General features: G+C 31.0%; 1 protein-coding gene across 1 annotated transcript in view; it reads right to left on the bottom strand.

The window, feature by feature from the left end:
- Window positions 1–561: 561 nt before the first annotated feature.
- Window positions 562–16,120, bottom strand: part of LOC113512556 (cadherin-86C) — a 169,553-nt gene continuing 153,994 nt past the window's right edge. The window contains exons 8-15 of the mRNA XM_052900153.1: window positions 9,201–9,393; window positions 8,483–8,726; window positions 6,694–7,279; window positions 6,169–6,520; window positions 5,410–5,716; window positions 4,744–4,874; window positions 3,699–4,025; window positions 562–3,386 (exon numbers count right to left, since the gene is read on the bottom strand). Of these exons, the coding sequence (XP_052756113.1) occupies window positions 893–3,386; window positions 3,699–4,025; window positions 4,744–4,874; window positions 5,410–5,716; window positions 6,169–6,520; window positions 6,694–7,279; window positions 8,483–8,726; window positions 9,201–9,393 (4,634 nt within the window). The 3' untranslated portion in view covers window positions 562–892. The remainder of the gene's footprint in view (window positions 3,387–3,698; window positions 4,026–4,743; window positions 4,875–5,409; window positions 5,717–6,168; window positions 6,521–6,693; window positions 7,280–8,482; window positions 8,727–9,200; window positions 9,394–16,120) is intronic.

The raw sequence follows: 16,120 nt of genomic DNA, 5'->3' as shown, positions 1-16,120 counted from the left end.
TTGTAATAACCTAAAAAAATACAACTGAATTGAGAACCGTCGTCTTTTTTTAAGTCGGTTGAACACAACGTATCTTTTTATTTATGTCAATGAATTTTTATAAAAGTTGTCTGATTATAAATCATAAACCATGAGGAGTACCAGACGTCACAGTATATTCTTATTCTATGATGTCTATGCTGCTATTCATGTTTATTTCTGTATTATACAGCTACCAAATTCCATTAGGTAGGCCATTAAAACTAATTAAATTACAACTATAATAGGAATGAGAGTATCTTGTATGGAGATATTTAACTTACAGATGATGTTGCCAAAGGAAAGAAACGTATTGAAAGCTGATGAATCAAATGAATCTTAGTTGTTAATTTTTGATGTTTAATACATGTTTTATAAATTTAACATTTATTTCTATACATGAATTCTACTTTAAAAAAAGTAGAATTTGTCGTGTGATACGAATTGTAATGTGATACGAGTAAAAGGCGAAATGAAAGACATTCATAATAGGTATAATATATAATTTTATATTTTATAACAAATATATAAATATATAATAGCACGCTGTAACAGCATGCGTAGTGGGATCAATAAAAATATTTACATTGTTATTATTAAAGCTTAAATTAATTTAAATTATATTGTTTTCCCTATAACTAATTTCAACTTGTTTTTTTATTTACATAAAAAAAGAATACTTTTACAATAATTATTAATACCAGTCATCAAATAAAGGCAGTTGATTTATAAATTGTTAATAATATCTACTTATTTACATATACAGTCGATTATTATCAAAATACTGGACGGAACAAATAACATAGGTAGTCTCATATTTGATAAATAGTGAAATAATATTCACAACAATAAGGCACTCAACGCTGATTTTAATTTAATATGATGTTGAACTACTGTCTGGCCTGAGTTGTTTTGTTTGAACATCATCATACGCTATAGTGAATATACTCTTCTTTTCGGTGATTGGTAATCTCTTGATATTACCTGTCTGTTGAACTAGAGTGCTCATTGCAATACCAGAATCATTATCATCAATTTTTCCAACTGTTCTCACTTCAACCGCGCTATCGCCGCCTATATTGATTTTTGAAACATGAACCTCTGGGGCATTCTTTTTATCTTCTTCATAGCTAGTTGAAATTGAAATGCTATGAGTAAGTGCACTTTCTGATATGTCTTGCTTCGTTTCATTTTTCTTTACATCGTCTTGGTTTACATAAATTGGCTGTTGTTCTATTGATTGTCTACGAGGAATATTAGGCTGACCGCCTAGATATTTAGGTATATGTGTAGGTTGTATATAACATAGAGGGTTTTGATTTTCGTACTGATGTTCATACCTATGCTCAGAATGCTGCAGTAAAGGATGAACGTCTGGTAGTGGTCCTTCGGGTACTGGGGTAACTTTTTCCTCTTTTAGTAATCGAAGATGAATAAATTCACTTTCTTTTGTTTTGGAGTTTTTTTTTGCCTCTGCGTTATCACTTAGGTTATCTTTACTAATAATTTTACCATATTTTCCTGATTTCTCCTCTTTTTGAGCATTTTTATCTATTTCATTTTTTGATTTGGAAGGTCTTTTGGGTTTACTTGGAATAACCTTTTCTGATGGCGGTTTAGGAACTGTACTTGAAGATTTTTTGCCGTACCATTGCATGTATCTTGGTAAGCTTTTCTGTGCAGCCTTGCCAGTTTCCGATGACTTTGTAGATTCATTTCCTTCATCATTCTTCTTGTTACTAGACTCAGCATTACTGGAACTACCTTTTTTATTATTAGTATCAAATTCATCCGTAGTTGGTGACTTTATTGGTTGTTCTGCAAGTTCTCGTGCTTCAGTAGAGGAACCCTGTCGTGAAAATATTAAATTACGATTATCTTTTGATGCAGAGCTATTTCTACTTTTTTGTTCGCTGTCTTTACTACTTTCATGTTCTAGAGCAAGAGTACGTTTTGGAGAAATATCGTCTTCTACTGGAGATTGTCTCTGAAGTCTTAATCTTTTATCACTCGTTTCAGAATCCACTTTTTCTTCTAGAGAATCAGATATTTCCATCAGAATCTCTTTTCTTAATCTGCTTTGTTTATCACTTTCAGATAATTTGATTTGTGTTGAACATACTGTTTCATTCTTAGATGTCGTTACTGTGCTCTTGGTTCTATCTCCGTAATTTTTTATATGTTCTTCTCGTTCATTTGTTTTACTTATTTTTACATGTTTTTCACTCTCTAAAGACGGAGATACCTCACTTTCTTCAATAATAGGGGTTTTAATTTTTCTTTTTAAATCATATACTCTGATACTTCTTCTAGGATCCTTATATTTAACTTTTTTCTTCGGTTTTTTCCTTTTGACCCATGCGACTTTTTTCGTTTCGTCTTCTACTACCATTTGTGATTCGTCTTCACTATAGGAGTCATTGTCACTTCTAGCTTTTCTTCTTGTAGGCTTAAGTAATTGAGGTTCAGTTTGTGTACCTATATGACATTCTGTCTGAGTAGCTATCACTGAATGTCCAGGTAAGCTTTGAGTTTCTAGTTTGCTCTCTACTTGGGATGCAGTTTCCTGATTTTGCAATAATCTTTCCCGTTCAATGAGTATTTGATGTAAGAGTTCGTTTTGTTTTCTTAAAGATGATTCTAAAAGCTCTTGATGAATTGACGATTTATTTTGCATTTCTAATAAAGCGGATTGCAAATAATCTGTTTTCAGCGGAACAGAACCAGGTACTTCGGGAGGAACATTAGAATAATCGTGATATTGATTCGGTGCATCAATTCCATGTGACCTTTGAAAAACAACTTTGGCTTCCTTGTCACTTGTAACATTATCTAAATCTGTTGTAACTCTATCCATTCTTTCTCTTATATGCTTTGCTTCTTCACCTTGTTCTCTAATAAACCTTTCCATAAGTAGATCTTTACCACTATCAACCACAACATACTGGGTATGTGGTATGAGAGTTACTGGTCTCTGTTGATGTATAGGAAGATTAACATATCTGTCTTCTTCGTTCTTACCTCTTGTTACAAGTCTTAGAATTTCAGTATTGCCATCTTTGATAAAATATTGATCTCTACCAAGGGAAGATTGAGCGTGTGCTTTTTCTTGAAATTCTATTTTGGCTCTATTTTCAACTTTATCATTTAAATTTTTATCGACATCAGACTTGAGGAAGACACCAACTTCGGAACCTCGATCAATTTCATGTCTGCGTATAGAATCATTATCCTGCTCTCTACGTTGATAGTGTAATGTGGCGATTCTATCGTAACCGTTTTCTAAATCTTCAATATATTCTTTGTGTTTATTAGCAAATGCTTCTTGAAGTTGCATTTCTTTAGTGTAGATTACGTTAGGACCATCCCTGTAACAAAAAGCTATATGTATATGATGCTCTAGACGATGCCAACATTTTGAAAATATAGATATCAGGTTGCCTTTATGTTCAAATAGAATATAATATTAGGTATACAAATATTTTAATGATTCTACATTCAGAGTTCAAATCTAAAATAAAGTAATTTCTGATCAAAAGAATATATCGTAATTAGTCAAACGTCCAAGAAGACTGTGTCACTCTTATATCTGTGAAAAATCTTTTTAAATAGTTATACAAGAGTATAAAATAGTGTAGTAAATTATTATAAAACATTTATTATTAATTTTTATAACGTACCTCATTCGAAAGGACTGTCTTGCATTATTGTATCGGTAGTCATTATCTTCAGCAGCATGGACAAACTCTTGATGCAGATCGCCAGGTGTTGAAGCCGGTTTCGAAGGTTCTTTAGATCTGTAATTTCTCTTGTTGAATTTCCATTGTGTTGGTTTTGTTCTCAAGTCTGCCTGTTCTGCGCTCCAAGCCTCCCGTCTCCTCCACTCGGTTGCTTGTATAGATTTATTTTCTAAATTTTGCGTCGTCTTGTTTTCCCTCCCAAGTCCCTTGTCCCGGACCACTAAATGCACGTCGTCCTCTGTGGAGTTGACACGTATCACTCTTTTCCTAGAATTTATTAATGGATATCTATGTACCTAAGCTGTTCTGTTAAACTTAATATGTAATAATGAATATATTAATAGATGAGGGGGAGGAGGGGTCAGGTCTATTTTGCCTATGTAAGATGTAAATATTTTCGATAATGCATGCATTTAGTTTTGTTAAAATGAGAAGTGAGATGATGTAAAATATTTTGTGCAAGCAATGGACTTACGCCCATTACAATTGCAAGAGTAAAAAAATATTACAAAATAATTACCCAAAAGTAGCAAAGCTGAGATGTAAACATGCACGTGAGTATATTAATTGGTGCGTTTTAGTCTGTTAATAATGAAAAACAGAAACTTAATTAAACAATAATTGTAATTAAAACAAATAAGTGATAATTATTATAGATAAAATTGTGATAAGCGAGCTAGTGTTATATTATTTTTACGTTCCGATTAATTTTATTTAATAATACACAAAGTAAATACATTTAATAAATATGTATTTACTTTGTTTCTTAATTCATATTATTGAATAAAACAAATTTAATTAAGTTTACAAATTTGTATTTTAAATGTTTGATAACTTCATTAATTAAACCATAATACACTAATGCTAATGACCCTAATATAAAATTAGTATAATCACATAAACTAATTCTAAAACTTCGTTACAACATAAAATAATTTTATACGTGCACTTTAATTACTAATTACAGTACAAAATTAATAATTACCTTGGGGGCATGTAGAGGGGACAACCTTCACAAATACAACAGCATATTAATAAAAGTAATACTAAAGCTACTAATATTGCCAGTAGTATCAATAGCCAGAATAGCAGACGGCTTTCAGCTCTGTAGAGATTCTGAAATAAAAAAAAAATTTCACTATAACTCAAACAAAGATGATACGTTTATTGTCTACTTTATAATTAGTTAGCCGTATCCCGCGGCTTCGCCTCTTAAATTAGTAAATATGTAAAGTACCAATATGCTAAGTTAGGATATAACCTATCCATGTATATACCAAATTTAATTGAAATTTATTCAATGGTTTTTGCTTGAAAACTAACAAATACCCATCCATCCATCGCTACATTTTTTTTTGTATTTATTACATTAACAGAATTTATGATTTAAAGCCTTGAAAATACAATTAGAAAAATAATGCTTCGAAAGTCAATTATATAGTCAATAGCAAAAATAGCTGATTATAATCAGAAAGTTAATACTAATGCACGCAGTTCGAATTAAAACTGAGTGTAGAACACTTCTGAAGTATGTGAACATAAAATATATCAAATATTAGTTGATTATAATATTAAATGCTGATTTGCTATTTTTAACCTAAAAAGTCAAATAATATAATTTGCATCAGAATTAAAAAGTGAAAGTACTTACAGAGTCGCCATTATCAGCTGTAGATCCATGGTTTGTATGGCCAATAATTGTCCCAGAATTAGTCTGTGGATTGCCAGTCCCAGAATTGGTATTTGTTGTAATACCAGTTGAACCTCCAGAATTAGTTCCACCTCCAGGGTTTATGGCACTAATAGGACCTGATCCTCCACCAGAAGTAGACGCTTCACCAGAATTGATACCACTACCAGTAGTATATATCGTTACATTCTTTGCCAATTGTTCTTGAAGTTTTGCAACATTTATAGCTGTGTTTCCTGTCATTCGCACTACGGCTATTACTTCACTCCTAAAATATAGAAAAAGTTATATTTACATATCTAATATAATATCTATAATATAATCTAATATAAAAAACAAAAATCATTGGTGCATCGTCATCATTATATCAGCCGTTAACTGTCTACTGCTGAATATTAGCCTTCTCCTATGGGGACTTTGCTAGTAATGGCCATGTTTGGCAGGCGAGTTGGTAACTGCAGTTAAACTTTGGCGATGTTTTAAGAGGGGCGTTTGTCCATCCCTCGACAATTAAATTCCCTTAGTGACCTCTTATGACATTCGTGGAAAAGGAAGAGATAGCCCATTCAATACTGGGACTACATTTCGACCACTGATGCATGTATAGTTAAAATTTATTTATTTATTTCCTTGTCTTTATATAGATAAAATTATAATTACTTTATTCAAAATTTTTGACTTTTAAGAAATAAGTTAATGCTTCGTGATGTCTTTACTTACTTTGTTTGACTAGACTCTTGACCATTTAAATCGGTTGTACCACTATCTTGTCCTTTATATGGTTTAATCTCAATTATAGTCACTTTTCCTCCAGAAAGTGTAGTAAGTACCTCCTCTAGTTTCTTTCTATCAGGATTTACTCCAGGCACTATGAATGACATTGTTCTTGTTTTGCTCTCTGGCGGGTATATTTTGACCATTGTAGTAGAGTACAGCATTGGTTCTCCAAGATCATGTGCTCTAATGGTTAAAACAAAAACATCGTTGTCTTGATCTGATTCAAATTGACGTTTTCGTCTTTGAATGTTTTGTTTCTTCGTCCTTTTTAGTGCTTCTAAAAGATACAGCTCTCCTATAATGTATAAGATAAGGTTTAATTTAGGCACGATAATAATATAATAATAGGCAAATAAAGGTAATTTTTATTTATATTGATTTTTTTATGTAATGTAGTTATGTAATTTTTATATATTTATTATGTTGTACTGTGTAATATTCATTATAATGTATAGATTTCATAATTACCTGTTTCCTCATTAATTGCAAACTTTCCTTCCGAGTTTCCTTGTATAATTTCATATCTGACTACATTATTTGGTGACTCAGCGTCTTTATCAACTGCTTTTACGAAAGCCGCCGAAGTGAAGTTATTCAAACTTGGCGATAATACAAACTCGTATAGCGATCTTTCAAATTCTGGTGGGTTATCATTTACATCTAATAACTTAATAATTAATGGCACTGTGACTCTTAAACCTACTCCGTCTTCATCTCTAGCCTCTACTAAAAAATGCAAATCTGGCATCGCCTCACGGTCGAAGCCGTGATTATTTGTGGCTACAGTAATTAACCCTGTTGTTGGATCTAAATGTAACGATGTATTTAGATATCCTAATATAGCAGTATATTGGATTTTTCCAAAAGATCCCGTATCTACGTCATCTGCAGCAACTTGGGTTACTCTTACACCGGCAGTGACATTTTCATGTAGTTCTACATCATAAGATTGAGCTAAGAATACAGGAGGATTGTCGTTGACATCATTAAGATAAACAGTTACATTAGCCAACGCGGAGAGATTTGTTGCTGGACCAAGTTCTTGAGCTAATATCTGGAAATAAATACAAATAATTTATATCAATAAGATTGGTAACAGCAATTTGCAGGTGACTTTTGTAATTGTTATGGTTAATTTTGATAAATAAAGAAATTTATGAAACAAAACATTTATGACAAAAGATGTAATCTACGTGAACGAAGGTTATGGATTAAATGAAGTTCATCACTGATTTATTTACTTTGTCTAAATAGGTATCAATGCATAATAAAAATAATAAATCGGTTTTTGTATTAGGCTTTTTTATTAGAAATAGATTTAGTATTGTTGCACATGAAATATACAAAGTAAACACTCCATTAAATTATTAAGTACATTAAATTGTAGAGGTACTAGGTAGTACATTTTCATTTACATAGTATACAATGGACTCTTAACCTGAAAATCGGTTTGTGGTGGACATTAATGAATAAATTATTATATGTATATGGGAGTACTCAGTTTAGAATGTATGTAAACGATTCACTGAGCATTGAAAGGAACAATTTGAATTCAGAAGATAACACAGTCACTTTTTTAGTCTAATGTTCAAAATAGAAACAAAGATGGTAGGAAATATATAGATGTGAGGAGTTTTTTAAGAAATCTTTCATTTAAGAATTGTTGTTTTGTTAACAATTTAATAAAAAATTTGTATTTGAAATGTTCATAGTTCACCACTGCAAATATTATACATTATTTTTTATTATAGTATGTTTTATAAATAATTTTAGAATTAATGGCAATATATAAATAGGTAAGTTTAAATTTTTTATGAAACATAGAATAGCAAACAAGTATACATTCCATCTGATGGAAAATGGTAATCGTTGCTTAGATAAACAGCATATATGAGATAACTATATCCATTATCAAAAGTAGTACTTGTACATTCTTAATGAATCTTTGCATATTTTTGCAAGAGCAATAAAAACTTTATAGAGTTTATACTTTTTTGTGATAAAAAATTCCATAGATATAAAATTAACTCAACTTCGAATGATACGGTTTTAAAACTCAATAAAGGTATTCGATATTTAAAATCTTAAACCCTTAGATATGTGATAATAACATAGATTAAGAATATTGCTTGATAATAAGGTCTTAACTCTTTTCTTAAACGGGACTTCATATTTGGAATTCAGTATTGATTCAAAATAGACGGCGAGTTTAAATAACACGATAATGATATTGTATAAAATAAAACATAGAAATTACCTGAAATATCACAGATTTGCGAGCTTCAAAGTCCAACATAGTGTTATCCCGGACTTTGATGATGAATTGAGCATGTCTCTCTGCTACCGTAGGTGATATCTCGAATGTTCCATTATTTCCTACAAGGGTGAGAGAGAAAACGCCATTCTTGCCTGCATCATTATCGTTTACTTGCGGGATATAGGGATCATTGAAAGTTAATGCAGTGCCCTGGAGTGCGTTCTCATCCAAATAAGTGATGTAGCTGTAAGTTTAGAAATACATAAATGTGAGTTACAAGTTTTTTGGTTTTAATATACAAATAGAAGTAACATAATAGTAAAGTAGTACCATTGATTCTAAACGGAGAGAGACAGTGGGGTCTTGACTTATATAATTATTATATTAATGTGTATTATGTATATATATGTATATTATTTACAATACATATGTATTGTATGAGATTTATGTATGTATAATATAATTTTTGTAAGTGTATTATTCTATATGTTTGTATGTTCATTTATCTTAAAATGTACTAATGCTGTTGTTTTGCAAAATATTTATTTAAATAATAAATTGTTGTGTTAATTTCATGCACCATCATTTATTCTCTCGGTTTAGCGTAACGGTTGACTAGTAGAGAATGCGATCAGGCATTAAGTCCCCCCGATAGACATGTTTTAATGTGTGCAAAAGTGTAAATAAATAAAACAAATGCCTATTAGCTGCTACTTACAACTGATTCTCGAAGTATGGCGGTGAGTTCTCTCGTTCAGGAAGAATGAAAGCGAGCTGAACGGTAGAAGACATAGCTTCGGGCTCTTCTCTCGACAGTCGTACCTCTTCGGCAACCACTGTGAGGAGTATTGGCGCACCAGCGTGGGATATGGCTGCGATTTCTTCAATCGGCCGTTCAAGAGTTACTTCACCTGAAAAGGATTTAAGAATATTTATTTATAAGCGATTTTAAAAGTTTTTATTTCTTTGTTTGCTTTTGTTTCTACAGCTAGCTGATAGCTCGATAGATGTTTTACCCCGTACCACTAGCGTCCACAGTCTTTTTCTTATTGGGTTAAAAACTACGTTGAAGCCTTTTCTTGCAATAGTACTTCAGATCCATATTAATTATATTACCACCGTTGAGGTGTTTATTTTCCTTTGTGTTACGAAATATACATAAAATAGTAATATTATCATTAAATTAAACAAAAAGGACTTTCCAAATTCTATAAAAATTATAGACCGCTAGCGTAATCTAGTGATTAGAATTGGAATTATATTTATTCGATCTTTTCTTTTTATATGAAATTTGAAATCAAAATTATATTTTATGAATATGATAAACCATTTGAGAGTAATGTAATTTATTGACAGATTACAATGTTTTATAAAAATATAAATAAAAGTATTATTACCGCCATCTGTTGATACATATTAACACCAATTGTGCTCTCATTAACCAAGCTACGCTTTCAGTAGGGGCGAATATAGTTATACTGCTGGTTAATACCGGCAGATGTCACGTTTTTTTCTTTCTAATTTGAGATTACAATTTAAAACCGAAATCGAAACCTGTTTATACACTAATAACTGAATGTTGTTGCTGAAAATTTCTGTTTATTTCTACATAGATAAAACATGGTTATAGTTTCGTTACTATAACTATACTGTATTACATTACCTGTGATCACGTTTTATTAAATTCAATTATACGTAGATGATTGATAATAATATATCTAGGCACCACAGGGAAAGAAAAGGATAGTTAGTAGGTGAAAGGGACTAGCGACCCCACTAACAGCAACATACGATGTCAGGTGGACCTTCATACAGTCTTCCCTAGAAACCATAGTGATTAATTTTTGGTGAATATGTCACGATGAGCCAATCGACCTGACTTTATGTATCATCCTAGTACCCTGCTAGTGGATTAGTATTGTTAGTAATAGGAACTAAAGACCCCATTGCTAGCAATATACCCTATCAGGTCGACTACCACGCGGTTCCCCCTGGAAACCATCGTGATTAATTCTTGATGAATTCGTCACAATAGACTAATTGATCGGATTTCTTCCTCACCTGTCATCATTTATTGATGTCCAGAGGGAGACTTTGTACAAAAGTCGATTGCTTGGATACCTCTGTCCCATTCGTGTTTCAACCAAGAAGCAGTTGTGTTTGCATGACTGTGTTTCGGTTTGAAGGGTGGGATATGGCGTGAATTTACTAGGTACAGAGGAATAACACCTGAGTCCTCAGGAATGGCAACGCATGGGGGTATCATGGGCGAAACAGTATATTCTGTTATGTCCATGGTACTGCTCATGTCTATAGGTGACGATTACCACTTTCCATCAGGAGGGCCGTCAGCTTGTTTGCCATTCTAAGTTGTATAAAAAAAAGTCTTGGTAACGTATATCGACACCGCTAGGGGGTTTATCATTTCATTATCAACCATTCACGTAGTACCTCGCTAGCAGGGGGAAGGGTTCGTTAATAATGATCATTAGTAACCTTATTACTGTCAATATACTCAGGTCGACCGTGCCCCGCCAGCTTATACCGAGGGGATGTCGTAAAAGGCCAACTAGAGAAGAGTTACAAATGCACAAATACACCAGCCCAAGAGAAGTAAACCTCGCAATAAAACTCACATGCTTTATATTATTCTCAATTTCGTGTATAATATAGTATATATCATATATGTGTAAGTATATTTATTATTCATATATATTTATTCGTTAATATATGTAATTTCAGTATGTATGTATATCAATAATTAGTAGTACCGCATTCGAGTATTCTGACACTTCCCTATGGTTGACTGGGAGAGAATGCTTTTAGCATTACGTCCGCCATGTATACATATTTGTACTACGGAATAAATAAATAAAAATGGTTATCTTGGTATTAGTAGCTTATTTTCTACTCTTATTGAGAAATATCCATGGCCAGTAATAGGACGTTAATTGTTAAGGTAACATAAGGGGTTAACCATCAGTTGCTCGGTAAGCCATTTGGGGTTTGAGTTGCGTCACAAGACGTTAACTGACTTAATTATCAACCCACATAATAGGATTGAATCTCTGTTGCGCTTTCATATGTCTGGTCCGTGTCAAGAGAAAAATGCGGATGTTAATTAGCATACAAAAGTGGTCTTTAACGCTGCGTAGTCATCTGTCGTGGTGACGAGGCGCAAATAAGGGACTCATTAATATTTCATAATTAAGCAAGTCGTGTACGTCGTATGAGTGGCATAATACGCGCTTGATGACATTATGAAATTGTTCTCAGATAAAAAAGGAATTATGTACTTGTTTACTACCTTTTCAAATTACCATAGAATGATAATGCAGAAAAAATAGTAAATAAATAAAAATAGTTTTTATTCAACTAAACTTAATAGTAAACATTTTTTAATAGACATTTTTTACGAATCTACCGGCCAATTAGGAATGCAATTTCAGCTAAGAACGTGCAAGAAACACAGCTGTTTCTTTTTTTCAAATAAGAGTTAAGTGTATGGTCAACAACAAAAAAATATATAGGAAAACCTGGAAAAAATTCCCATGAAAATCTATAAAAACCTACAATGACTTCCTCAATATAATCCCATACCTATAAAAGAACATCCTATGAAAAAAACCCTACAACGTTACATTGATCAATCAACACTATCATCTTGATTAGTGTGACTAGTATTTGTGTAAACATTCTCAATAAATAATAAATAAATAATAAAGATGATTGATAAATCTTTAAGGAATAATTAATGAATTATACGTATTTAATTTTATATTGTAACTGTAATAATAAAAAAATGGGGGAAGTTTTCGTGACCAGGCCTTTTGGATAATGGTACGTTTACAGTTGTAAATAATTATAATGCTTTTTTTTTGCCATAAGTATCCACTCATGGGCGATGACCCTTTCAATCATGAGATACTAACAGTACGAAACTGTTTCAGTCACCCTGTTACGAGCTTTGTTCGCAGAGATCAGACCAAATCACCTTTACTTTGTTGGGACATTGGCCCTATAATGTGACATTCATTGGTAGATGAAGATTTGTGTGATGAATTGTTGTGATAATTGCTATATTATAACATTTGTCGATTTAATATTATTTTAAGAATACTCAAGGTTCAAGTTAAATCTGCATTCCGCGGCTTCCAACCCATAGGTCGAGAGCTTAATTTAAATGAACTATAAGTCGTTATATATAATTTTTGCGTAATAGAGTGAATAACCAATTACATTCATATATCCATTCTTACAAACTTTAATCGCATTAATAATATTAAAAGAATTGACCGATAAATTCAACAAGCTGATTGTGTTGAGAGTAAAGAATCTTTTGGATTATTTTTTAATCGTAATCATAATTATGTAGCTTTATAGAGAGGATTATAACATTGTATGTACTGATAAATTACACATTAAAGTATTTTTATATATATTATAGGAAGGACAATAAGTCCTATTTGTGTATGTTGACACAATATATTGCAAATATATAGTGAAATTTTTATATATTTGTCAAAAACAGTTCCCAATGTTTGATATAATATCTCTAACTTAGTAAACCTATTTACTAAGATATCAGATAAACAAGTGTTTTATGTTTAAATCATCATGATTAAATCCAGAACTGGTCTTTAAATAATTATCATATCATTTAACTGAAATTCTCTATAAATAATTATATTTCCTACAGTATTAAAAATAATAGAAAATTATATAAATTTTCTATAGACTTAGATATAGAATCATAACGTGTATAATCTCCTTTTGTTTGACATCTGTCACATTAATCAAATGACGTATTGATGTATTGAAAATTTATCACGTATCTCTTAATTGTTTATTTGTATTTGTCTAAAATCATCATATATCAACCGTAACATACAACTAAATTATCAGGAATAAATAATCATGGTTTACACCAGAAATTTAATAGTATCCAGTAATCGCAAGTTCTTCCAAGGTGTTCTGATCAATGATTAGGATAAATTTACAACTATATATACAAAATGATATCGTGTGATTTTCCAATATTCTACTATTTGATTCCTTACAATGTAAATTTATTAAAGAAGTGAATAATCAGTGTTAGATGGTACTAACTGAAATATTGTAAAAAGTGACAAACTATAACTCAATTTTTTTAAAATAAATATATTTTTACTACTTGTATATCAATAAAGAATATACAAAATAATTAAATCCAAAATATTCACTAATATTAACCCTGTCTGAATTTTTAATAATGTCATCAACACACATCATATCAGCTTTTAAATGTCCTTCACAAGTGCATACAGAAATTTTATACTGAACCTCATACCTTAGTCAGAGAATCTTTTAGTACTTTTATTACCATTAGTAAATCCACACTTAATATCAGCATTAAATATTATTAGTAATCGGACACACAGAATGGCATTATCAGCTTGCTTAGGCAATATTAAAGTTTTAATAAATCAAGACAAAATATCTATTTAAACAATACATCCCATCCCCACATCCCATGAATTTATCTACTAACACAATAATGTATTAAAAGTATTACATTCACATAAAATCACTTGCAACAGTTAGTTGTTTCTTTGTCTCTTGTAAAACAAATCACATGTAGTCATGGTTAATCAAATATAGACTAAGAATCATTAATCTGGTCAACCGAGGCACTTCACCATGAATGTATGAACAGATATTCCAACCAACACTGTAATAGTGTAATATACAAATATTTCATCATCATCATCGTTCAACCATCTTCACAGGAATTTCCACCGGACACAAGCGCCCCACAATACACATAAAACAGTCATCCAAACAATGTGATTGTTTAATAACCCCTCTCTCTCATCATTTCAGAAACAAACCATAGTCACTTTAATGATTTTTGATAACTGAATCTCTATATAACTAGATAATATTGAGACTAGTTAGTATTGAATAGTTCAATAGTTGATTCAATAAGTATTTTAAAACTGGATAAACTCAAAACATTGAATCAAATTGAATTCTTTTAAACGACCATATAATTGGATTTTATATGAGTAGAATAACGTAAGTAAAATTATATTGATAATCAAATGGATTGCATTTAACGATATACGCATTACCTAAAGGTATATGGACTCTATACGTTTTTAATAGTTATTGGGAAAAACGGAGGCCTGGATCACAGTCAAAAATCTAACTACGTAGTAATAAATGTTCAACGTGAACCAATTGTTCTATTGATTAATTTCACACACTTAATCCATTATTTGAAAACATTTTAATGACATTCCCTTGATTATATCCCATTATTTTTTATTTTATTGCATCCCTAAAGACTCCTGCGATTTTTTTTTTTTTTTTTCTCTTTCTTTTTTTTACATAAAAACATATGTTGTTTTTTTCTTTATCTCTTTCTATTCTTTCTCTAATAACGTCATAGATTATATCACCGAAGGGTGATATCCAATAATCAGATTTAACATTATTCAACTGAACTTTTCTTCAAATTCAATTTAATTATATGTTAACGTATTTTGGTATTTTTCTATTAATTTTATTATCGAATTTATAAAACTTTAAAGATAAACCTTATTAAACTGTGTTGTAATCCTTTTTACAGATGATAAAAGGTAAACTATAATTTGGTTATATATAAAATATAATATATTTTTGTTTAATTTATTTAATTTTCTTGTGACATCTACTACACTTTGGAAACACATCAAAGGAGTTTCCCTTCTGTGTCAATATTTCATATATGATAACGTCTTCTCTGTATACTATTGTGAACCTTGACTTTAAAGTTTGTTTATATTAAATAATGGTGGCTGAAGGAACCCCAGCTATGTACTTATGGTATTAAACCTATTGTACTATAGGCGAACCGTCACAGTGTACAACAACAAAAAAATATATAGCTGGAAAAAATTACTATAACAAACTTCGTATTGATAAAAGAAAGAAAAAAAGCTACAACGTTACAATCAATCACAGTATTCTTGATTAGACTAGTATTTATGAAACATTCTCAATAAATAATAAATATTAAAAGGAGTCTTGGTATGAGTCTACGTATTTAATTTTATATTGTAGATCATGAAGTTTTCGTGACCAGGCCTTTTGGATAATGGTACGTTTACAGTTGTAAATAATTATAATTTTTTTTTTATAAGTATCCACTTCAATCATGTACTACGTGACAGTACTTACAGTTTGTTCGCAGAACACCAAACTCTTCGTTTTGGGGACTTCATTGGTACGGATTTGTGTGAGTTGTGATGTAATTCTTTCGATTTTAGACTGGCTGCATTCCGCGGCTTCACTTGCGTTAATTTAATTCAAATTCGTTCAGTAGTTTTTGCGTAACAGAGTAATAGACATTCATATATCCATTCTTACAAACTTTCGCATTAATAATATTAAAAGAATTGACCGATAAATTCGTGAAGTAAAAATCCTTGGATTATTTTTACGTAAATGCAGGTTCTTACATTGTATGTACCTCGGCCCACATTACAGTATTTTTGTATATATTAAAACCTGGCAGTACTCGACACAAAAAAATATATAGGAAATTTTTCCACGTCAAAAAAGTTCTGTTTGATATAATTTCTAACTACTTTATAAGATATCACAGGTATTTCA

The sequence above is a fragment of the Galleria mellonella genome, unplaced genomic scaffold (assembly GCF_026898425.1).
Source record: "Galleria mellonella isolate WM207_F2 unplaced genomic scaffold, CSIRO_AGI_GalMel_v1 utg64, whole genome shotgun sequence".
In the NCBI taxonomy this organism is placed as follows: Eukaryota; Metazoa; Arthropoda; class Insecta; order Lepidoptera; family Pyralidae; genus Galleria; species Galleria mellonella.
This window is presented reverse-complemented; position numbering and strand designations above follow the sequence as displayed.